Source organism: Amblyomma mixtum, chromosome 2 (genome assembly GCF_055824585.1).
Source record: "Amblyomma mixtum isolate Tamu chromosome 2, ASM5582458v1, whole genome shotgun sequence".
NCBI lineage: Eukaryota > Metazoa > Arthropoda > Arachnida > Ixodida > Ixodidae > Amblyomma > Amblyomma mixtum.
Window position 1 is genome coordinate 182,356,013 of NC_143013.1, and position 24,727 is coordinate 182,380,739.

Here is a 24,727-nt window from a genome sequence, read left to right on the forward strand (position 1 = left end):
TGGAGTCCAAATGCTCGTCATCGGTCCCTGCAGCCATAAGCCGCTGCATGAAATCGAAAACCACCCGAACCAGTCGGCGGTTTCGAGGGGATCCGAGCCTTCAATACGCACAAGAAAATTATCTGTAATCCCAGAGACGCGGCATCGCAGGACTCCAACCCCGCACCCCCACCCAGTGCTAGCTGTAGGCCAGAGTCCAATCAGCCCCCGTCTCTCACCTCCAATCCTAATGATGGCGGCACGGCCTAACAAGCGTTCCCCACCTCCGAAAACACACACGTTGGTAACCGTAACGCAATGGAATTGCAGAGGCTTCAAGGCTCGCCAGAAACGCGCGAACCTGCGCCTCTACCTAGAAACTATCGAGGCTTTACCCGCCGTGGTCGCCCTCCAGGAGCCAGGAGCGGCAGCGAAATTGACTAACTACGTGACGTTCCAGCGAGACCCCTCGTCGTGTCTCCTCGTACACAAGTCGTACACAGCCACCGAAATCGACCTCGATCTCAACATACCGTACTCGTACGCCATGGTAAGGATCCTTCCCCTTCGCCGATCGGATCCTCCCCTGCACGTACTTAATGTATACTGCTCCCCGAAACTGAAGCGAGTGACCTTCGCGGACCTCTTTAGCCGTGCACTTAAAGAGGCGGGTCGCGACCCCCTGCTGATTGTGGGCGACTTCAACGCCCCTAGCCAGCTATGGGGCTATCGTACGGAGGAAGTGCGCGGACGCATGCTGGCGGAGTTGGCGTCAACAATGGGCCTCACCCTTCACACCGACCCGGCATTTCCTACTCTCGTAGGCAACTCGGTGACCCGAGACACATGGGCGGCGCTGTCAACGCTGGCTGTACCGGCTGCATTTGGCGAACACGCTGCCCGGACCTCACCTTCACTCGCAACATAAGACACGCAGACTGGATCAACACCGAGGATACCCTCGGCAGCGACCACTGCATCATCAACACCACTGTTTATACACGCCCCTAAAGCGCCCTACCTCACTAGCACGCATCCCCAATTGGACCACCTTTCGCCAAAATTTCCCGTCCGACACCAACACGAACATCACAGAGCAGGGATACGCAAACTGGTCCCGGTCAGTCATATCGCACCTTCGCTCCCACGAGAAGCAGATACAGCTCACCGAGGTGGTCACGGACGTGAACAACCACCTCCTCCACCTCTGGGAAGCGCGCCGCGGCCTCACGCGCCGCTGGAAGCGCCAGAAACACAACAAGAAGCTCAAAGCGCGCATTGCGGACCTCACCCGGCAGGCAGCAGAGTATGCGGCCCAACTCGCTGACTCAACTCGCTGACTCAAACACGGCGGCGAGGCAGATGTCGAGCCGCAACACGTGGCGGCTCTTCCGAGCCCTCATCGACCCAACACATACCCGTACAGAAACGCAGAAGCAACTACACAAAGCCATGCACTCATTCCAAGGAAATACAACGCAGTTGGCACAGGCGCTCCGGGATCGCTACCTGTGCACAACTCAGGACGCCCGCAGATCGGCCTACTCCTACGCTGGCAGAGAAAACTCGGAGTTGGATAAGCCTTTCCAGCTTCACGATCTGCGGACGGGTCTGGCCAAAATGAAGAGGGGCACCACGCCGGGCCGGGACAAGGTCACCGTCAAAATTTTGGCGAACCTTCCTGATTCAGCATACCAGTGCCTTCTAGAATACATCAATGCGATATGGACGGGGGAAACCCCGCTCCCCATTGACTGGAAAACGGCCCTTGTCACCTTCATCCCGAAGGCCGGAAAACCGATCGACACGGACAACCTCCGCCCCATCTCTCTCACCTCGTGTGTGGGCAAATTGATGGAGACGATGGTGCGAGATCGGCTGTCCGAGTACCTCGAACAACACAACACCTTCGCGGACACAATGTTCGGATTTCGCCTACATAGATCCGCACAGGATGTCCTGCTCCAACTCGACCGCGAAATCTTGAACCCCATTACACACCCCCAAAATGACAAAATAGTCCTTGCGCTCGACCTCAAAGGAGCGTTCGATAACGTAACTCACGAGATCATACTCACACATTTGAGTCAAACTCACTGCGGCACCAATACCTTCAATTACGTTAAACAATTTCTCACGGACAGACTATCCTACATCAGAATACAGGACGAAGAGCACGGACCTTTCCTGCTCGGCACGAGGGGGACCCCACTAGGCGCGGTGCTGTCACCTCTGCTATTCAACATTGCCATGATGCGCCTACCCGCCCTACTGGGTGCGGTCGAAGGGGTCCAGCACGCGCTGTACGCCGACGACATCACCATCTGGGCTACGCAAGGGCGCCTGGGGGATATGGAGACTAGCCTGCAAACGGCCGCCAGCATAGTGGACCGCTATGCTCGAGACTGTGGTCTGCAATGCTCCCAGCAGAAATCGGAATTCGTGCATTTGCGTCCCTCGCGCACATGCTCGACCCAAATCAATCTCTCGTTGCAAAGCGGTCACATTCGCGAATCCAAGGAAATCAGAGTCCTCGGACTTTTCATACACAACCAGCGACGCTGCGACACAACACTCGCCAAGCTCCGGCAGGTGGGGGACCAGGTGGGCCGCATGGTCCGCCGGGTTTCCAACAAGCGCGGTGGGTTACGATGCAAAGACGCCTTGCGGCTGGCGAACGCATTCGTGACCAGTCGAATCTTGCATTCGACTCCCTATCTCCACCTGCGGAAACAGGAGGAGGATGCCCTCGAGGTCATCCTCCGCAAAATCATGAAACGAGCGCTGGACCTCCCGGTCTCTACCTCTACCAGCCGCCTTTTGGCACTGGGGATGGTTAACACTTTTAGGGAGCTTCGGGAGGCCCACCTCAACAACCACAACAACAATACACTCGTCTCACAAAGACAGGGTCGGGTCGCCGCCTTTTAGCCCGACTTCACATCCAGCACACTCAATTCACAGAGGAGAGATGCCGCCTTCCCGTACACTGGAGACGCGCCCTCCACGTGCGGCCTCTCCCCACCAATATGTCCAAAGAGGATCATAATGGCAGGCGCCTGGCGCGGGCGGAAGCCTTGGGCCGCCATTTTCGTAGCAAACCAGGAGTCTTCTACGTGGACGCGTCCGGCCCGGACCCCAGGGGATGGCACATGGCCGCGGTTGTCCACGAGGGTAAAACAGTAGACGCCCTTACTTTCAAGGCCCAGTCAGCAATTCACGCAGAAGAGGTTGCCATCGCTTTGGCAGCCTCTCACACCTCCTCCAAATACATAATCAGCGACTCGCGAGGGGCTTGGCGTAACGTCACGCAAGGGTGGGTTACTCCCCTAGCTTATCGCATTTACCAAAATTGTAGCCGAGACTCGGGTCCCGCGCACCGATCTCTCGTTTGGGCTCCAGGTCACCAAAGCGTCCACGGAAATGAGGCAGCCGACGCCGCCGCTCGCGCGCTCTCTCTCCGGGCATTTCCCACGGGACCCGACGCCGACCAGGACACTGATTTCAATCCGATTTATACTTTTAAAGAAATATGCGAGTATTACAAATCCACGCACCAAACTCTTCCCACCCCGTGCAAAGGGCTGGGGAAGGTCAACGAGCGGGTACTCCTGCGCCTGCTCACCAACACGATGTTGTGCCCGGCAACTCTGCAACATTTCGATCCTCAATTCGACGGGCGGTGCTCACACTGTGGGGAGGTGTCTGACACTTACCACATGGTGTGGGCCTGCCAGCAGAACCCATCCCTACCCCCTATCCCAAACCCCACCCGAGAGGACTGGGAGACGACCCTGTCCGGTTGCTGCACCCTCGAGGCCCAAAGGGCCTTAACGCAGCGCGCCCGGGCTGCGGCAAACGCCAATGGGGTACCTGTCTAGGCATCCCACCTAGTGGTTGTAAGGGCGTGACCCTTCAGGTCACGACCCCCAACACCTCTCCCTATGATTTAATAAATGTTTTCACCACCACCACCCCCGAGGGGCTGCTGAGGCGGGCCGGTTTCTGATGAAGGCTGCGTGGGCGCGAGCGAGGCCAGTGCAGGGCCAGAAGCTGGCGGCGGCGAAAACGGGTCCGCTGCGTCGTAGAGCGGCGGCGAAACATAGTAGGCGCCGAAGTCAGCCAAGACGGCCGCACGCAGCTCATCGTATGGCCTGCAGCCCAAGGCAGAGTAGGTGAGCCGACGCAGGAGGTCGGGCGGGAGGATGTCGCAAAGGACTGCGTGTTTAAACGGCTAAATGGTAATGCCGTTCAGGTACATCGCAGCCTCCAATTCGGCGAACCACCCGCCGACGCCTGCAGGCCGGAACGCTGGGAGCGGCGGGTCGAAACTTGGGTGCTGCCAGTACGCCATGCTAGGACGCCACTGGGATAGAAGGCACGGTTCGCCGGGTCACCACTGTTGAGGATTTGCGGGGTCGCAGCGGAGCACCAGAGCAAGATGACCAGCGTGGCAGGCTTCTAGTTCCGAACTGCCCGTGCCGGGCGTGCGCTCCGAGCACGCGCTGTCCATCTTTATTTTCTTCTAGCGCGCGCTGTAACGCCGACCTCAGCGCCGGCGCTTTATAGCGTCGCCGGGCGCTATAAGCTCAACGTCGGCAAACGCTTCGCCACTGGCCTTGTGGAAGGCTAGTGCAGTTGAGAGAGTGTGTTCTGTGTTACCCGAGCTATTGCTGTGCTTCCATCGGCTTTACATGTACCAGTTTCCTGCCCCGATACCTCTCTCGACATGTTGTATGCGACTGTGGAGGCGAACGATATGACCTGCACGAAAAGAATAGGTTCGTTACTCATGCCATAGCTTCCGTCACAAACGGTCGCGCTGAACTGTGAACAGTGATTCGTTAGACAGAACGTGTAGTTCTTCCTGAAGGCTTGAAACGCGTTGTGCAGCCATGCCTGTACAATATCCGTTGCCTTGGTTACCGATGCCTAGGACGCGGCAGCGCCAGAGTTTTGCGACGAGTCGCGATTACTTCGCAAGGTCGAAAACTTGCTCTCCACATATGAGCGCCGTGTTTTGTTGGCACTCCTCCTGTGACACTCGGCTGTGTTTCAATTTTCACAGACTATCGGCCCATTTTCCATCCCCTCGTGTAGACCCTTCAGAATGTTGGCCCTGGCGCCTCACACCCGATCCGACAAAAGCCCTACCATGTGACACCGTCTGAACGCAAGGTAATCAATGAATAAGTGAAGGAGATTTTAACGAAAAGTGTCATACAAGAGTCGCCGAGTCTCTGGGCTGCTCCAGTAATTCTTGGTCAGAAGAATGATGGATCATGACCATTTTCGTGGATTATCGTTGTCTGAATGCCGTCACAAGAAAAGACGTGTACCACCTCCCTCGAATTGACGATGTCATGGATTGCTTTTTTGAGACTCCTGATTTTCTTCTATTGACCTCCTGTCGCGGTAATGGCAAATCCTTGCGCATACCGCGGACAAAGAGAAACAGCTCTTATTACACCTGACAGCCTTTAGGAATTTAATGCGATGCCTTTCGGCCTTTTCATTCCGCCCGCCACCATCGAATGGGGAATATCCATGTGCACAGTAGATGATGTCATTTTCGGAAAGACGTTTAGTGGGCACAACGACCATTTACCTCTCGTCCTGAACTGTGTGTGGAAAGCTGGCATTGTGCTTGACTCTAAAAAATGCAACTTAGGTCTACTGCAAGCGTTAGTGCTTGGACACGTCGTTGACAAAGAAGGCGTCAGACCTGATCCAGCCAAGACGGCAGTTCAATACTACAAGACTGCAGGGCTGGCAGTCGTGCTTCTGAAAGATGTGGACCACTGAGTGCGACTTTACCTTAAGGCAACTAAAATTCCTTCTCGCGTCAAACCCTGTACTTCGCATCTTTGATCCATCCGCCCACAAAGAGATTCAAACCGGCGCCAGCGGTGTTAGGCTCGGCGCTGTTCTCGTCCAGCGCTGCGGCAACAAAGAACACCGTGAGGCGTATGCGAGTCACTCGCTCAGTAAGCCGAAGCGCAATTATACAGTCACCTAGCAGGAGTTCCTAACCATCATCTTCGCCGCGCCGCGTTTCCGTTCATTACTATACGGACGCCCATTCACCATCGTCACCGACCATCATGCCCTCTGATGGCTCGTTAACGTTCGTGACGCGTGCGGGTGCCTTGCATGGTAGGCTCTCCGACTACAGGAGTATGACTGCAAAGTACCCTACAAGAGTGGTCGCCGGCAAGCTGACGCAGACTGTCTTTCGCGGCTGCCCCTTCCATAGACGGAGTATAACATCAATAATTTCCACCACTGCGACTCGTCAGTGTCACAGGTTTTTTTTTCCTGATTTCACCATATTTAAAGAGGAACAGCAGCAAGATTCAACCGCACGGTCTCCTTGGGGAGGCTGAAGACCCTTCCGGTGCAAACCATTTTTGTTTTCGAGATGGTCTCCTATGGAAGAAAAACTATTTTTCTGAGGGCCACCGCTTCTTCCTGGTAGTTCTGAAGAGCCTGCACACCTCTCTCTTGCAGGTCATGTACGACGACCCGACATCTTGACATCTTGGATCAGCACCAACGCTCCATCGTAGTACCCATACCCGCTTCTATCGGCCGAAAATTCTGTCCGCGATTGAGCGGTACGCCGCCAGCTGCACTCAGTGTCAACAATAGAAGCAATCTTGTAGCGTTGCATTTCGTCACCATCACATTTGACACCATCAACAGCACCGTCCGAGTAAGTGGGCATATAGATCAGCAGTACCCATTTCGGAAATCCGGTCATGTGAACTGCTGTATAGCGGATTGCGTTACCTTGGTATTGTGAAACGGCAGCCCTGCCCACGGCTACAGCATATCATGTGTTCTCTCTTATGCTGCAATCAATAGTGATCCGCCATGGGCGTTCAAAAATTATTATCAGTTACCGTGTTCGGCACTTCACCGCGGTCGTGGAGCTACTTCTCCCTTCCTGCGCATCGCATTTTCGCTGTTCCTATCCTCACCGTCCACAGACGAATGGCCTAACTGAGCGCACGAGCCGAACGATGTACGCTGATTCAAAGCATAAGATCTGGGACAGCGTCCTGCCATTCATCACTTACACGTTCAATACCGCGTGCCATGGAACTAAAGGCTTCAGCCACTTCTTTTTACTCTATGCCCGCTTTTCACGCTAACACTGGACACCATACTGCCATTTTCTGCCGAGCCTTATCAAGATCTGTGTCGCCGAAGAAGCCAGGAACCTTACCCGCCTTTGTGTTCTCGCCCCCCAAGGTCGATCTAAAGTGCGCTACGAGGTCCACCGCCGTCACGTTACTTACCACCCTGGTGATTTGGTCTCGTAGTGGCGTCCTGTCGGAAAGCGCGAATCGTCCCAGAATGCGCTGTGCCACTACGGTGGAACCTATGTTATTATTGATGAAATTAGCGAGCTGAATCACCGTGTCGCGCGTCACATGGCAAGCCGTTCTGAGCGAACTGAAGTTACTCACGTTGCCCAGCTGAGGCCTTAACTTTTGCGCGGCGCTTTTTAACTCGCCCCGCGGACTTCAGCTGTTTAAGGGGAAATCTCACACCCATGAAGATGCGATGCTTATTCTGCGTGGTCGGCATCGCTGACTGCGCATAAGATGAAGAGAACGGGGTGGATGCGTCTCTTTCTCGGCAAGCAGGCCTAGCTGGTTGTAGTCACCTATCCTGGGTGGAAGATACTCTGGCCGTATTTTATGCTGCCTATCAACTACTGGTTAATAACCTTCCCATTTTATTTTGACTACCATACAACTTATGACTGACCGTTCTTGGGGACTCTTTGGCGGACAACTGCAATCTACGACTTACTTTCACGGTACTCGGGAGCCAAGGAAGGCTTACGCCTAAATAACAACTTTAACACTTCACACTCAGCTGCACTTCTAGTGCGCTAATAATGTCACTGCACGAGTAGTTGGGTTCTTCAGTTTTTCATTATTCGTGGTTGTTATGTGTCGCATGGTTACAGCTCCGTATACACATACCCATCCGCAACTTAGTTTGTAGTAAGGTATTGAGGAACCTATATTGGCATACCTATCTGCATAGAAATCTGCCTCGCGAGGTTCTGCCGACAAACGTGATCCTTCCATGGGATCACAAGTTTTGTAAAGTGTATGACATTGCTACGAAAGGCAACATGAACTGGTGGGCGAGTTGGTCTGACATATCTTAGTGAAGCAGCGCAACGGCACTGTGTTTGTCCTCAGCGCTGTGTTTGTACTCTTCTTCCCTTGGCCTTGTGCCGTTGCGCTGCTTCACTAAGATACGAAAGGCAGACAGCCCAAGAAATACGGACATGTTGAAAACTGAAACGCACTACAAAGTAATCACCGCAAGCTTTTCCATTCCCAGCCAGAAAAGGATATCAGATTAAATTGAAAAAAAACAAGGGAATAGTAATTACTTACGAAATAGAGACTAAAGTTGAAAGAATGCTGCGTAATTTCAGGAAGCAATCAGACCCGATTTAACACCGGCGAAATCGTGTGAGCACTAGAGGAGCGATCTTCCGATTCATACATTATGCTATTTTGGAAAAACATATGTCATAGTACTGACTATTATAAACCTTTACACCTCTTCCCTCATTAAATAAACTTTCAACAGCCATGCTGGCAGAAAATATTGAAGATATAACAACGTTTGAAGGCGCTAGAGCACCTTTCTTTACGTTTCCACCAGCTCTCACCTTGGTGGGATTGAAGCGCGGATGTGCACACACCTCGTCGACCTTGTACACCATTTCCGTATCATCAGTTGCGAGGCGAGTGTGCGAACCAAGGTGGACCCTCACGGTTGTGGACAGCTTAGCCCTGAAAAATTTGAAGCGTAGGAAATACTTTTGCTGAAAATATTTTTTGAAAATTTGATAATATTTTTGTTAAGGAGAGGAACGAGTGATCTGCGTGAGCTATGATTATTTTTTCTCTGCGCACTCGAAAAGGCAGACAAGGGGCAGAAAACGTGTGCGATGGTAAACTGTGTAGCCGGAATAGATGCGCTTGTTCAGCTTATGACAAAAATGCACACACAACACGGTCTGGTTTTCAGCCGTGCAGCGGCGTTCTTATATCCCTGTTGAATCCGTAAGCATCAGAAGGAGAAAAAAGTGTTACTCTCAGCTTCGAATGATTTCAAACGCTGTCAATACACCGCGAGACACGCTGCACGGCCTTGAGCAACTCGCTTGGGCTGTACATATTTTACAAAACTCTTCGTAAAATATAACATCAACGTGACAAATAAAACGTGCGTGTCGGGCCCCGCGTTGCCCAGAAAGTGAATAAATATCACAACTGCCTCAGAGATTACCAAGGCAGGTCTGCAGATACCTCTCCTAAGTAAGGACCTCGGATTATCTCAAGTGTTCACGCTTACAAAAATCTTGTGACAGGCCCAGGCCTGTGACAAGAATCACAGCGTGCAAAGGGTGCACAGTCAGCATGTCGAATTCGGTGTAGGGGTGTGGAATTTGCGGCAATAATTACCAGAAGCTGTTGGCGGTCTATGTGAACGGGATTTTATGAAGGGTTCCGGGCTAATTTCGACCACATGGTCAAGCCGTGTATTTAAAGCGCACAAAGGGCGTGTCAGCCATGTCCTCCTACCTAAGCGCCACGGGCGCACCGAGATTACATCCTGCGATCAAGGTCTCGGCAGCAGAAATATTCAACAGCTGCGTGACCTCGACGAGTAATTAGATGCGTTTACTGCCGGACGAAAGCCTTGACGAATCAATGACTGGAAGAAAACTTACGATACTGTCCTGAAGGACAACAGTAAGTTTATAAGCCACTCAAGATCCAACCTATGAAGGCGACCGTGTCCAAAGTCCGCTTTCTATCTGGATCACTGTTGGTTTGCACACCAAGTGGCTCTCACAACATGAACGAGTCTTCTTGCGAGATCCGCTTCCTGTGCAAATATATAAGCCTTGTATAAGTTGGATAAGCTTTTGCTTGTGCATCTGTTAGTTCGTTCTTGTACAGTGCGCTGTGTCCTCTGAAACAGCGCAATAAAATCCCCTGCCCATTTTAAGCTCAGATAGGGCAGCTCCTTGATGTTGAGGGTAGAACGGTATTCTGTAGATTGGTCGTACCATGCAATGTATTATTTTGAGTGCAGTTTTGAAAAAAGTTTCTAAGCGTACTTCAGGAGACAGCCGCTATATGTGGCAAAGTGTTCGCCAGATTGCCACCTACCAGAAGCTGTTGATGTTTCTCTGTTGGCACGTATGAAAGCCAGCGGTTTGCTGAGTGTGCTTAAGAAGTTCCGCTGCTGACGACGATGGCATTAGCAATATATATGTAGAAACGTTCACCACGTATATATAAGATGAAGATATTAAATGGTTGCTCAGAAAGTTCCTTAAAATGCGGATAAAATTTCATTAACGCTGTACAGCAGCTTAGTTTTCTTCTGTTGATTGTCAATATTTGTTGATGGATGGCGGAGTGGTACGTCAAGGTGCCCATGAATGGCTCCACCACTGGAGTAAAGTAGCAAGTTCGGCGAGTTGGCACTGACTCATGATTGAAAGAACGTTACTGTGTTACAACAGAGACTTTAAGTAACCACGTAAGGAACAAAGGACATGCGCAGCTGGTATGCTACCTACGTGGTTAGTGGAAGTCTGTTGTAGCGCAGTAACGTAAAAGATGTTCGCCTGTTTGAAAACCTCTACCATAGAGCAGCAGCATGCAGTAATTTTTTTTAACTTAACCCTGGAGAACCTGCTGTTATTTATCTAAGAAAGAAGAAAGACCAACTAGCTACTCTCTTTCTTTTCATCAGTCCTAGCAGCATTAGTCAAAATTAAAATGTTATGTTCAGCAATGATCTATGTAACACATTTCAGAAGTCACGTACTTCAACACTGCCTAAGCACCTGCTACTGCGGAAGCCATGAGCGAAGACAAGCTGCCCATACTTATCGACGTAGTGGCACAAAGGCTTGTAGTTAGTCACGGTACGCTGCAATAAACAATATGAGAATACTTGCAGAAATGCAAAGCTTGCGCTGGTTGGTTGCCAAAGCAACTCACTCCCAATTAAAAGAAATAATTAATAGAAAAACCACGAAACGCGATGCCAAAATTACACCAAAGCAGTTTGATTTACCTTCAATTAATACTTTAAAATTTTACCTTAACGAGTGCTTTCAAACAAATGACAATTTTTCTGGAGGGTGGAGGTGGGGGGTTAAAGGGTCGCTGGTGGTGGAGATAGGCGGCGGCCCCGTAAGCACGAAGCAGGGTAGTCACGAGGCTAGTCAGTGTTTTTTTTTGGAGGGTAGCTGGCTTTCCCACTGCTTCTTTGAATCCGATTTCGCCCTCGCTCTTTCGCTCCGGTTTTTAGTGGCTTTTCATTGGGTAAAGGCGTTATAACGTTTTGAAGTGGGGTTGTGTTACTCAGTGCTCTTGGATGACCGAGTTGTGGTGGGGAGTTGGGTGGCGCTTTGGCGGGTGGACGCTCCGCTCGCTGAGGCTTTACACAGATTCCGGCATTTACACCAAGTGCCGCAGGTACTGCCAGCATAGAAAGCACCATATCGGATCCCGTGAGGAGCTGATCCCTTTCGAAAGCTGTCCTATGTGCGACGGGAGGCAATACGCATATACGATAGTATTGGTAAGCTAAGCTGAATATTTTACATAGACGGCCTTATACATCTGGCTAGGAGCGCTAAGAGAGACCCAGTTTGAAGCCTGCTATATAGCGAAGAGCTTGTAGGAAGTTGAGTAGTCTTCTATTTTTTTTTCGCATCTGGAGATGCTAGGCTCTACAGTACATGGCTGCAGTGGTCTTTTACGTAAAATGGGCACCAATTCTTCCTTCCGTTGCTAAAAAAAATGCACGTGGATCCTATGCGAAAAAGCTGCAGTGACCACTTTGGCGTCATAAAAAAAGGCCTTGTCTTCTTGGAATGCACGCTTTGAGAGAGTTGTAATAGTCAGGAGTCTGAAGACCGGAGAGACCTCAAAAAGGGTTCACATTTGTAATGCTTTGAGTAGGCATCCGTAAAAAGAGGAGCATATTAGCATTTGAAGGGATGTCATGCGAATGCATGATAACCGATGGTCGTTAAGGGTACCGGGCAGCATTCCGAGAGAATCAAGGGTAGCATGGGACGGCAGAAAGTTAGGTAGGCGGGTAACTTTGTGGGTATAGGGTGCCCGCAGCTGGCTGAGGGCAACGTTAAATGGAGAGATATGGAACAAGCCTTTGACCTTCATTAAGTGTGTTCGGGCGCAAGACGATTATAAGGAGATAGCAATGGAAAATGTAGGTAGTCAAACGGGAGCTACCGCATATGATTCAGAAAAAAATACGGTGAGTGGCACCACATAGACTCTAAAAACTGCCGCTTTTAAGGTGCAAAACATAACTTATAGTGTCCATTATAGAGCACTTATAGAGCGGTGCTTGGTATGTTACAATTGTGACCTTTGGCAAAAAAGGATTGCTATGTATCATATGCATGTTTCCTGCGCATGAAGTGTACCTTGTAATGCTAGTAAGAAGTTAAATGGCTGCTCATATCAACAAATGTCTATTGTGGTTGATACGTAGGACATTTAAAACCGTCTCTTGCGTATTTGAGATCTGTGGCTTGTATACAAATGTATTTTTTTTTTAAATTTTACCGCGTACTTTCTAAAATAATAAACAGCTAAGTACTGTCGCAGCACATAAAGTACAAAAACATAGAGCCAATTTTGACTGCGAATAGACTTGAGGGTGCCTTCATAGCGAAAGAAAGCAAAGAACTTCTTGTTCCAGCGATAACTAAACTCTGCATGGAGAGTATAACTGTGCCATCTTTCTGCTTGGAGGGCGTTGAGTTGACACAAACTTTTCGTAAATAACCATGATAAAATTCTGCAACAAAGACATATAGCAGAGCAACGCAATAACCTCCTTTTTTAGATGGCAGTACACACTCCCCAAATTAAAGAGCCATTCAAATGTCAGACGCCATACTCACAACACCTTATACCATGATAATAGACATGTGTTCTGAGCTATACTTATTGTCAAAAAAACATGCTGGCGGGAAATTGCATAGTTTTTCTTCTTTAAGGTCTGCCATTCCGGTCGACGCCTCCACAGCTTTCATCTGTTACCATATACGTGGGCCTTATGTAGACTGAATTGGAAATCAGCACTCAAGGGAAAACTTTGGCGGCGCTTCAGGACATCTTGAGATTGATAAAATAAAGTGGTAAAAAGTGCATCAAGAGCAGTTTAATGCGACTCATAGGAAACGGAAATGCTGACTCCTTTCAGACAGAGAGAAGAAATAATACTGATATTTTCAATTGAATACGAAATCATATACTATGTTTTAGAGACCAATGATGAGCATCGTTTTTTAAATCGATATACCAACAGCAGAAGAAAATCTTCAGTAATGCAACATGGCTAATGATACTAAGATGCGCTCCTGCGTCATTAACGATCCTTTCAAGTCTAATTGTGCTGTAAAGGAAGGTCGCATTTACAGAACTTCAAATTCATCTTTGTCAGAGAATTGGCCAAAGATTAAAGGCGACACTTGCCAAACACAGTGCGCCGCAGTGATGACGTATCTGTCGTTGATTAGAGCGCCGCCGCAGAAGTGCTGGTAACTGTTGGTGTAGATGCCCGCTTGCCATGGCCAGCTTCCCGGTATTGCAGTGGAGCCACCGTAGATGCGGTCCTCTGGGTCAAGCTGTGGCGGTATCTCCGGCACTCCACATTGGGCTGGAAAATGCAGTGTGCAAATGAGTGCAAGTTTTATCCATTAGTTATGATCCAGTCAACGAAGTTAACGAAACGCCAGCGAGTCCCTGAACCCAAATTAGAGGGGCAGCTCAAGCACGAAGAAGTGCTACAATAGTTATGTCCTTATGTTATGCAATGCAATCAGTTTCAACAATGTGTTAGTCTTTGTGCACGCACAAAGTTGGCTATGTCATCGTATCTTTTCACATGGTTATTGCATACGAGCCAGCTCAGCTTGATAGTGCAGTCGACAAACAGATAACCTTTATAAATGTCTCAAGCTACCTCAGTTGAGAATGGGTTCTTTAGTAATTCACATTAGGGATTTACGTCAACAAACAAGCACATGTGTGACCAAGCACGCCTTTGTGAAAGCTTTCAGATTAATTCAAAGCACTGTAGTTCTTTCGCCTGCGCTGGTAGAGGACACGGCATTTTCTAAAGGTTCTGTTGACTAAATTCTGCACTCAAGCGATTTCTGTTGTGCCGTTCCCCTCAGCTCTAGCTAACTATGAAATTTTAGGTGAAAGCTGCTGCCTCGTTGCAAGGGATATCAGCAGTACCTTCTTGTGATACCCAGTGGCTTTTTTTAGCGACAGCGAGCGTTCGCGCCATGCGAGATGGGAATTGGTTACGAGCAGTGCTTGGGGGCATGCATTTCTCAGGAGTTTTACATGAGATGATCATGGAGATCTAAGGAATTCGACGGGGCAACATGGGCCAAAAAGGGCCTTACGCTTATGCTTGTCAATGAATTCCGCTCACCCTTGCGAGTGAGCTCAAGAAACTCGTCTTTGTAACAATGATCTTCAGTTTTTTATCTTACCAATAGCCCGCTCATTCCGCTCATATCCTAACTTCGCAGATGAAGACACAGTGCTCCTGAGTACTTCATCTTGCAAATGATCCGGTCATTCGGTGACTGGCTCTATACGTTGTGCGACATTTTCTCTAAAAACCTTTTAACTATTTTTGTTTATGATCAGCTCAAAAGTGTAGACATAACACGTGAGGTGCCATGAAAATAACTGCTTTCCAAGGCGATTGGGCAGAACCCGATAAGTGGTGTCTGAAGATGTCACTTTTGTGATGTGACCAGAAACCCATAGGCAAGCATTATTCAAGGCATAGTATGGAGTCAAAATGACTCTAAAAGCATTGCAAAAGAGAGTGGACACACATGAGTCCTCTAGTGGTGTGATAATGAGCGCCATGATGAAGGATAGGTTCGAATGAAAGCGCTATGAACTGTGCATGCCGGCCCAGAATGCTGGTAGTTCTAGCGGTTGAAAGCGAATGAACCGATTTAAAATACTGATAAAATTGCAGTTGACTCCTATGCGTGCAAGGCACTGACCGTTCGGAATGCAGATGAGTCGAAAATGCGGCGGTTGGACTGTGATAGAACAAAGTTGCGCCTATTATGAAGAAAAGCAATGTTCAAAAGGCTCGGAGGAACAGGTTATTTTAACAGGAAGCACAGGTTGCTCTGCTGCTTGGATTTCTACTGTTCGGTTGACGCGTAGACAGTAAACAGGTAGAATTAGTACAATTTATTCAGAAATTGAAACAGCTCACCTGGTCCAAATGTCATCTTCTTAAAATATATGGTCGCTACATATGTAGAGTGGTTTACGCCAAGAATTGTGAGTTTTCCATTTTTTCAGTAGCTGGCCTTTTCTTTCATGAACCGATATAAGTCATAAATGCGGCAGAGGATGAAGGTACCTGCCATTTTTGCCTAAAACGGAAGTAATACAACCAGTACTAAAAGGTAATTTGGGTTGCGCTGCCGTGCTATGGAGTCTCATGAGTGGCCATATAAAACCCACCAAATCTCCCACAGAAAAAGTTATTTCAGTGCAAATAACTGCAAATTAATGTGCTTGAGTAGGCATAGGAATTTTTTCCTATTCATTCTGCAAATGATGAAGATTATTTCTTTGTCCAGACGGCCCCGGACGTTAAGTCTGTAATAAAGTATCTGCAATTGGATTGACAATGACAGGTTCCGGAGAAGCTTACTAATAGCAGTAAACGAAGTGGCTTGAAACAACGGGTGCAGTTCGACTCCGGAAGGCGATAATTGCGTGTTGGAAATGAAAATGTTGAAAAAAATGGAAGCATATAAGCGGGACTGAATTACTAGTTCTTCAGCGTGATAGAAAATCTCACCATTAAAGTTTATAATAAAAGCAATGTTCCCATACCCAAGGCCTACTTACTGCGCCGACGCAACCACTAAATAGGTATCTTTCAAGATAACTAAGAATCGCAGTATCAATAAATGAATACAAAAAATAAAAATAATTTTTTTTTCAGGAAAGTATAGTAAAACTAGGAGCACCACAACATTTCTAAACTTTCTGCGGGGAACTGCTACAAAACTGCGACACACATAGTTGTGTTAAAACGTGTCGCATGTTCGATCATGCGACGCATGTTCGAACGCACTTGTTGACACAAGGCGAAATGGTGTCTCTATGACAAAAATCGTGTCACTAGCTTTTTTACCCACTATTAAATATTTTTACACACTACGAGCCAACAAACTGATCCCGATCCGTGAACCAAACTTCAGAACAAAGCGTGGCTGCAGTCTCCTCCTTCCCAGCCAACCCTTGAGCTCGGAAGGTGAAAGTGTGGCGGTCGCTAATTGGCAGACGAATTTAGATAACGTCGCTAACTCCAATGAATGCTTTACACGGCACCGCTTTAAAAGGGCGAGCACTTAAGTCATCATCATTCCGGCGTTGCCGTAATTTGAGTATTGAGCGCACTTTATTTATTGCGGAAGAAGATATGTTTTACGATAAATATCTGGGCAACGCGACGTCATCGATATTTTAAAATAGTGCTTTTTGTTATATTGGTTTTGAACATAGCAGAGAGGCCTACGATCAGATTCCATGGCTCTCTGAGCTGTAATAGAATGCGTGGTCAAAGACAGAAAAAAAAATGCTTAACGAGAAACAGTCACATAACCTCAAAATCAAAAAAAGTCGCTTCCGTTCTTTTTATCGTCTTTTGTTTGGTTTGGTTTAAAGGGTTAATATTTTAACGTGACAAAGGATGTGAGGGACGCCGTAGTGGAGGCCTCCAAATGATTTCGACCTCCGAAGCCTCGTTAAAGTGCACTGCCATCGCACAGCACGCAGGTCAGTAGCATTTCGCCTCCATCAAAATACGACCAGAGCGGTCGGGATCGAGCCCGCATCTTTCGGGTCTGCAGCCGAGCATCATAACCCCTTTGCCACCACGGTAGTTTACCGTTTACAAATGCATGTAAAACAAAATAAAGACTTAGATTGTTGATCGCAAAAAATTCAGATTTTGTGCCATCTGCCAGCAGACGTTATCCGAACGCTGCTACCCTTCTTCAAAGCTTTGTTCCCGGTACTTTCGAGCAGGATATTGTTGCAGTACCAATAGCTGTACAGCCTGACAACGCCGACAGCAGGGCAAAGGTATCTACCATATGCTTTCAAATAACTGCGTCCTCTGCCAGCTGCGGATTCCTTATGTCCACCAATCTTCCAAGCCAATCTGATGCGGAGAACTAACTTTATGCCTCCCTTACTACGCTAGCCTTCAGAGCACAAGAAGGCATAACTAGATTACTGAATGTATTGTGCGGCTCACATTTAAACGTACAGTTTCACATAATGACTTTGATCGGGAAGAAAAGGAAACAAAAGGGCTATAATTCAACCTTTTTGGGGTTTAGTTCTACAAGGAAGCACTACGCGGCTCTTAGCCTTCTGCCTTCAACCTTGTGCTGTATTCTTCAAAGTTAGCTCTTTTCTTCCACTTCCACGCGGTGTGCTGCGTTGTGTAATGTTTGAATTGGCATGTAAGGGCGTCACTAGGCCGAGTTGGTGCCCGAGGATAACCCTAAAGGATGCTTTTCATTCCGTTGACCTTCTTTTTAAAAGAAAATCAAAAGAACAAAGGAGTGGCGACTTCGACAATGCGGAACTGGCAACCGTCGGGATAACAGTGGCGCATGTCCTCTGCGTCACATTGTTTAAAATTAGGTGAAATTTTAGAGATAAGAAGCACACATCATCTAGAGGAGTCTGGAATGTGTTAAGCGTACCGGTCCAAGGGTCAAGAGTTTGCAAAAACAAAATGCTCACGCCACTATATTACAAGACCGTTAGCCTGCGGCGACAATCAAAAGCGATAACACCGTGCAATTAAATCGATAACGAAACAATGCCTATTCAAAAGAAGAAAAGAAATCATTGCCACAGCATTCCTTCAGAGCAAATGGCTTCCCTCAATGAGCATTAGGGCTCATCGACAGATGGATGACGCAAGTTGATAATGTCGAGAAAATACTGGTGGCTGATCCACCGTAACGCAAGCTCTGTGCCTGCAGCAAAAGAGCTGTCATCATTCTACACTGCTATGCAAATAGGGCCCCAGAGTGACATGCATGTGAAGGAGGGATTGACTTTAGTTATTGCCCTGACGCTAAGCTGATACGAAAGGTTCAGGCGTACAGCCGTCTTGGTACACGCAAGCAAGTATCAAAAAAGGCACCTGATAATTCTGCACATGACTAAGTACAAGCGAAAACCTATTCTACGTTTGTAAAAAGGTGTCATGTTCAATTCGTGCTGTTTAAATAGAAGGTTGGTTGGGTTTGGTTTGGTTTATGGGGTTTAACGTCCCAAAGCGACTAAGGCTATGAGAGACGCCGTAGGGGAGGGCTCCGGAAATTTCGACCACCTGGGGTTCTTGAACGTGCACTGACGTCGCACAGTACACGGGCCTCTAGAATTTCTCCTCCAAAGAAATTCCAGCCGCCGCGGCCGGGATCGAACCCGCGTCTTTTGGGTCAGCAGCCGAGCACCATAGCCACTCAGCCACCGCGGCGGCCCAAATAGAAGGAAACCAGGAGCATGGACCAAAAGTTGGGGATATATAATAATGTTTACTATACTGTCCAATACAACGTCACCAGGTGCCTATTTCAAATCCAGCCACAGTGTGCGCGGTTTGAAAGCAAGCGCAGCAAACAACAAATAATTTTCACGTAGGCACGCTTCCAGACAACTCAAATATGGTAATTAATTTCCTCAATTAAACACTCGCAAGGATAACTGCATGAATAACTCCTGTCCCTGCTTACTTTTTTATTGCAACAAAATATTTTTCGACTGTATTTTAGGCGCGACTAATCAGGTACTTGAATTAATTATCCTTCTATCTCCTCAGCAACAGTTCTGCTCAAGTAGCTCTGGGAATCTGAATTTAAAACAGTAACTGGAGGTTTTTCTGGCCGTAATAAGAAGTTCATCAACTGTTGTGGCGCTGAGAAAGGCTGAGTGAAGTAGTAGTGTTCAGTAAATCATAGCAGAGATGTAGAATATCTGTTGCTCATTTGTCGCTACACAAGAATTACGGAAATGATCAGAATAATGGTTTAAATTTATGTAATGAGTAATAAACGAAAGAACTAGCATATGTGAGCTTTGATTTCAAATGTGAAAGTGGTTACCGCTTCCGTACGGAAGCTAAAATGCCGGCGAACCTTATGTTTCATTCTTCTCGGCACAGCACATAGTGTGCCTTCTATCTGCCTAGCAAACACAAATACAAATATCTGCCTAGCAAACACAAAACGGCGCCTGGTAGGCTCAAGAAGATGTAGGCCGATACGCCATGCAGAACGCAAGCGCTTCTTTGCTAATGGGCCCCACCGCGGTGGCTCAGTGGTTACGGCGCTAGTCAGCTGACCCGAAAGACACGGGATCGATCCCTGCCGCGGGGGCCGAATTTTGATGGAGGCGAAGTTCTAGAAACCCGTGTACTGTGCGATGTCAGTGCATGTTAAAGAGCCCCAGGTGGTCGAAATTTCCAGAGCCGTCCATTACGGCGTCTCTGATAGCCATAGTCGCTGCGGAACGTTAAATCTCAATAAACCCAACCAACGAATCTTTGTTAATTAGACCGGGGTAAATTTGATGAGCAATAATACAGTTGACAAAGAATGCGCTCCGGAATTCTGCATTTCAACAGTAATCATTACGCTCCTTAGATGCTCGCAGTCAAGCTGTTGCAAGTGCACCGCTTAGCGAGACGTTTCTCCGATCCTGCCCAAACTATGTTTAACGCACTTCTTAATCGTGGCGAAGGTGGGAAGAAGCGTTTACAATTGAATTCAGCAAGCATTAAATCATCGCATTAAGACCTTACAGACGGCACCATAAGTGGGAAGGCAGGGGCAAGTTGAAACTCGCGAGTAGCAGGCCAGGGCCATGTTACCACCGGCCGACCTCTCCACCTTTCCCTCATTAAAATTCCTTTCTCTCTCTCTCGCGAGAGAATCAGCTAATCGCGGGTAAAGACTCACAACGGGTGCATTCTCAGTGAAGAAAAGAAGCAGCCATTGAGCGTTTGCTCCGACCACTCCCCCTTCTATTTCTTTTTATTTTTAGCCAACTGGTGCAATGCTGTCGACAGAGCAGACATCCCTGCCTGAAATATACTCTGGGCCGCATGAATAACTTTCTCATAGAGAAAGACGACAGTCTGAAACTTTCCCGCTTTTGTGCCCGTAAAAACGTTATACTGTTGCGGACAGGCTTCAGGTAACAAACATTGCACGCAGTAGCGTTCATGGCGCGAGAAAGTAAGGAGAATACGTACCGTTGTTCTGTGCGTAAGCCACGCAAAGCAGGGTCGAGAAGAGCGCTGTAAGTTCTCTCATGCTCATTGGCGCCATTAGCATCTCCGCGCCTCGGTGAACAGAACAGCCCTAAAGAACCTTTTAGTAACCCTGTTTCACTGCGGCCCCTGGGGTATTGCCCAGTTGGAGGATGTTTTATGCTGTAGAGGGTAGATCCGCCTCTGCTGTATCTTCTAGCCACTTATAATGTGCGCCATAGATAACGCGTTACCGACGCCGGTATCGCTGGTGGCAGATAACACCCGCATTATCTGCCCTTTTATGTATTGTTCCGTACAGCGGAAGCACTAGCTGCTCTTTTCGCGACCTTCAACTTTCCGCTTCTTGCAGTTGCACATAGAACTGCAAAGAAAAAAACTAATGACAATGCCTTATTATAATACTGAACTTGTGCATTATAATACTGAACCTGTGCAAACAATACTGAACCTGTGCATTTTTTAAAATATCTTATAGTTTGAGAAACATCAGTTCCGCGTACAGTTCGCACTGCAACACAGATACAATTCTGCACGCCTGTGCTCAGTTCTGCAAGCGCCAAATCACAAGAGATCCATTCTAAGGTTGTAGCTAAGTGGTGCTCTAGTTCCTGCCGTTCATCATCTTCATTGTTGAGAGACCGAGCTGAGTACACTAGAAAACAACGCCTCTCCCCGTAGGTTTCGTTTGCTCTATTGTTGTGTAGATGAGCGATGAAGCGCGGGTACGGAAATGTTGATGAGTGAATGCCTCGGTTGCGCACCCTTGAATTAATTCCTCTCAAAAATGATATCCAACAAATATTTGGCCGGAGGTCTAACAATATGATGCGGCAAATCTGGAACAACAGTATTGGTTGTACATTTCCGTTCCTCATTGAACGCCTTTCTAATGCTGGACTTCCCTTTGAGTCTGAATTTGTTCACCCCATCGCAGGTCCGTTCAGCTGCTGCATGGGGTTTTAAAGGGTGAAGGGTTATGTCCGTCGCAGCTTACAGGAGGGTAGGTGAAGCTGTTATGGATAATGAAGCTGGGTAGATCAGTGGTCACTGGAGGCTTGAGAGAAAGATAGCGGTGATTTCGCGGAAAGGTTTGAAGTGAGATGTGCATGGCGAACGCTTTATGCTTGTAACTCTGCCTGCGAGCGGAGGTGTCATGTGTGCTTCTTTTTTGTACATTGCCCCCCCCCCCTCCTCCTGTAATGCCACGGCGCTGTGGGTTCCTTACTAAATAAATAAATAAATAAAGAGATGCCTGCTAGAAGCCGGTGATGGCTATTATACGGATGGAGCCCTTCAGAAGGGTGCAGTGCGAAATTTCGTACCTCGCTGCGTGCAGGCTTAAGACCATGGAACACGTTGTTTTGAGAAATTATACTTCTCTTCTATCGCAATAACACAGTGAGAACATCGTGTTCCAGGCATATGATGATAATGGAGGATTTAATGGCGCTAAGGAAACGGCCGCCAAACAGCTCCGGAGGGAAAATTAATGGTCAACTATGGTCAAGGTGATGTTTTCAAGAAGCAGAAAAAAGTAGCGGTATATAGAGCCTAAAATTCAGCAGGAGTGTATAATCAAAGTGTGTAGAGAGAATTAATAAAAGTCTAAACGTATGATCTTTATAAAGTCACGCAGGCTCTTCAACAGCCCTTGCCTGGACAGAGTGCGAAGCTCCTGACTTGTGAAGTAAACAATTCAGCCATTCCCTGAGGAGTGATAAAAGCCTGAAATCAATTGTAATTCGAAATTCTGTGTAGGAAGCCCATGCTGTGTAAAATCTTCGGAACGATTTTAGGGAAAAATTTTGTCAGTCGCCGACAAAAAAGGACCGATGTCGAGGTATTCGGGTTCTGTACACCTCTGGAAACTGAGGTCTCTTTTCTGGTTCTACCCTCCCACACACGGTTAAAACTTGAACGACGGACAGAAGATCACACATTATTTGGGCAGTGCGCTGCTGGACAGTTTTTTAGAAGATGCGAGTGTGTTGCATGTGTGTGTTCTATCCTAAGCCTGCATAGGGAAATCTCTTCATATGTGTCATGTTTCTTGGCAGCATGTCTGCATATTATTCGGTTTATAGAGTACAGTTTGTTTCCGGTTGCTGCATTCTACTCGTCATGCCATTGTCCACGATTTACGCTTCAATGTGTGGCCTGAAGTCATTGAAATGTCATTTATTTTTAATTTAGCTTCCGGGGCGAAGCAATCATACCTTCATAATCTTATACCTACTGGACCTACGGATGTCTTTGATTTACATGTCTTAACAAAATAGCCACTGAACGCCCCATTCAGCTTTCATACGAGAATTTTTACACCGCGTATTCTTTCTTGTACCTCTTTATATATGCTCTTAACACTAGCTTCTCAGGTAAGTACCTTCTATAGTTCCAAATACTAAAATTTCAATGTGGCTGCGTTACGGTTTCCCTATCGCAAAAAAGCCGGCGCCGGCACCCTTGTCCGAGAGCGAAAATTCCCGATGAAACGAATAAATCATAAATTTCATGAAGACATGCAAGGTACATTACCTGGATCAAACCAATGACCTTCCGATTGCCGGACGGGCATGCCACCCATGAATCAGAAGCCTCGTTGTTTTAAGCTGAATAAAGTTGGACCTAGCGAACGCGTTGTGGTGTCTGACTTGGTGAAATATCTTATTGGTATACACTGATGCGTACATGAGTAATTATGAATATATTAATTAGTAATAAGGAAATTGTGCAGCGAGTCGTTGTGTGCGTTGAGTACGCGATGCGGGCGGGCCATGATAAGGATATTGGGTTATACTTTTAAAAGACTAGAGACGCCAAATTTCTGCCTGCATGCTATATTTCGAATTGTGCGTTAGACATTACTCCATAAGGATCATACCGTGATATTTGCAGACGCCTTCTAAATAATTTAAAACTGAATATCTTCTTGACCTTGTTTTGGTTTCAATTTTATAAACCAGACTATGGCTGTGACGTGCAGTTGGTGTTTAAGTCGATTGAGGCAGATTAGGAAAGAGCAATGTAACTGGTAATTCATCTTCTTGCCATCCCAGCTCTGGAAATAAACTGGTTTAGGTGTCGTAGTGAATTAAAATTACGTATCAGCAGTAATACTGAACTTTTTTCCCCGCATCAGGTGACTCCAAATACGCGCCGCCGCCATCGTTCGGTTGATAAAACTGAAATGGCATGAGAAAAGAAATTCAATTTCAAATTATTTATCAGGCGTAGAAAAAGACCATGCGGGCTTCATATATTCTAATGTCTAACGAATAATTTTACAGAAAAAAAACACACAACTAAAATAAGTGTCTATAATATTTTAAATTCGCAGTTTAGGCGTTTCCCAATATTTTGAATTCATGCAATAATATGCCCCTTCCAAAAAAGCTATACAGTGATGCTCAGAATGTGCTCACAGTGTAAAGTGAAAAACAGTCCACATGGTCTGAGGACTCGCTTTTCGAAGCGGACAGCAGCGCTTTGCGGTCGCCTTAGTGCAAAGCCTGCTCAAGATGATGCAACGCAGCACTTCCTCGACTTTATTTCTAATGGCTTGGTATTCTCGTGCAGAGGCTCGGTGTGAACTTTCTTGGACGGTTCGTGTGCATTGGCGATTCATCTGCGGGGCTTGGGGACTGTTATCTGCCGTAGCCTCTTTGAAAACGAAGAAAAGCAGTCTCGGTAACACGGTAGGAGTTTCTTTAACTGATATTGTTAGTGCCTTGCAATGATATGTTTATGTCGTAGGTAGGCTCTGGTGGCAGGACTATTTCCGTCCCTGACAACGGATCTGAGAGCGGGAACGTATTGCTCAGCTCAGCAATTAAAGCCAAGAATGCGCGAGTTGGGCTTTGTTCAGGTGCCGCGATTTTTCGCAGACACTTGTCGCCAGAACCTAAACTTGTCTGTCGCGTAAACAAGTGAAACCTCTTGCGATGTCGAGTCCGGAGTCTATGAGCAGCTCCATGTTTCCTCTATGAAGCCGGGGTCGGTTTTCGGGTCCCATATGGCAATGTTGACGCTTATACGAATTGGGGGGGCTCACATCTTCATCGAGGACACTCAGGTCAATGGAATCGCAAGGGTTTCATAGAAGGTACGGCTTCCTTCATCGGCAGCGTTAACGTGTTGTATCGAAAGTCTTTGATCGCTTGATATTAAATCAGAAAACAGATGCCCATCATGACATCGTGGAAATACTGCTGCAGGACTGCGCAAGCGGAATGTAGCAAGACTATACTCATGCTATAATTGCCGAAATCTTCTCAAACTTTGA

The 24,727-nt window shown here is 47.5% G+C and overlaps 1 protein-coding gene across 1 annotated transcript in view; it reads right to left on the reverse strand.

Annotated features, from left to right (window-relative positions):
* LOC149361761 (chymotrypsinogen B-like) overlaps window positions 1-20,648 on the reverse strand; it is a 34,116-nt gene extending 13,468 nt beyond the window's left edge. The window contains exons 1-3 of the mRNA XM_089572799.1: window positions 20,425-20,648; window positions 13,560-13,743; window positions 8,687-8,810 (exon numbers count right to left, since the gene is read on the reverse strand). Coding sequence (XP_089428925.1) covers window positions 8,687-8,810; window positions 13,560-13,743; window positions 20,425-20,506 — 390 coding nt within the window. The 5' untranslated portion in view covers window positions 20,507-20,648. The remainder of the gene's footprint in view (window positions 1-8,686; window positions 8,811-13,559; window positions 13,744-20,424) is intronic.
* Window positions 20,649-24,727: the final 4,079 nt, after the last annotated feature.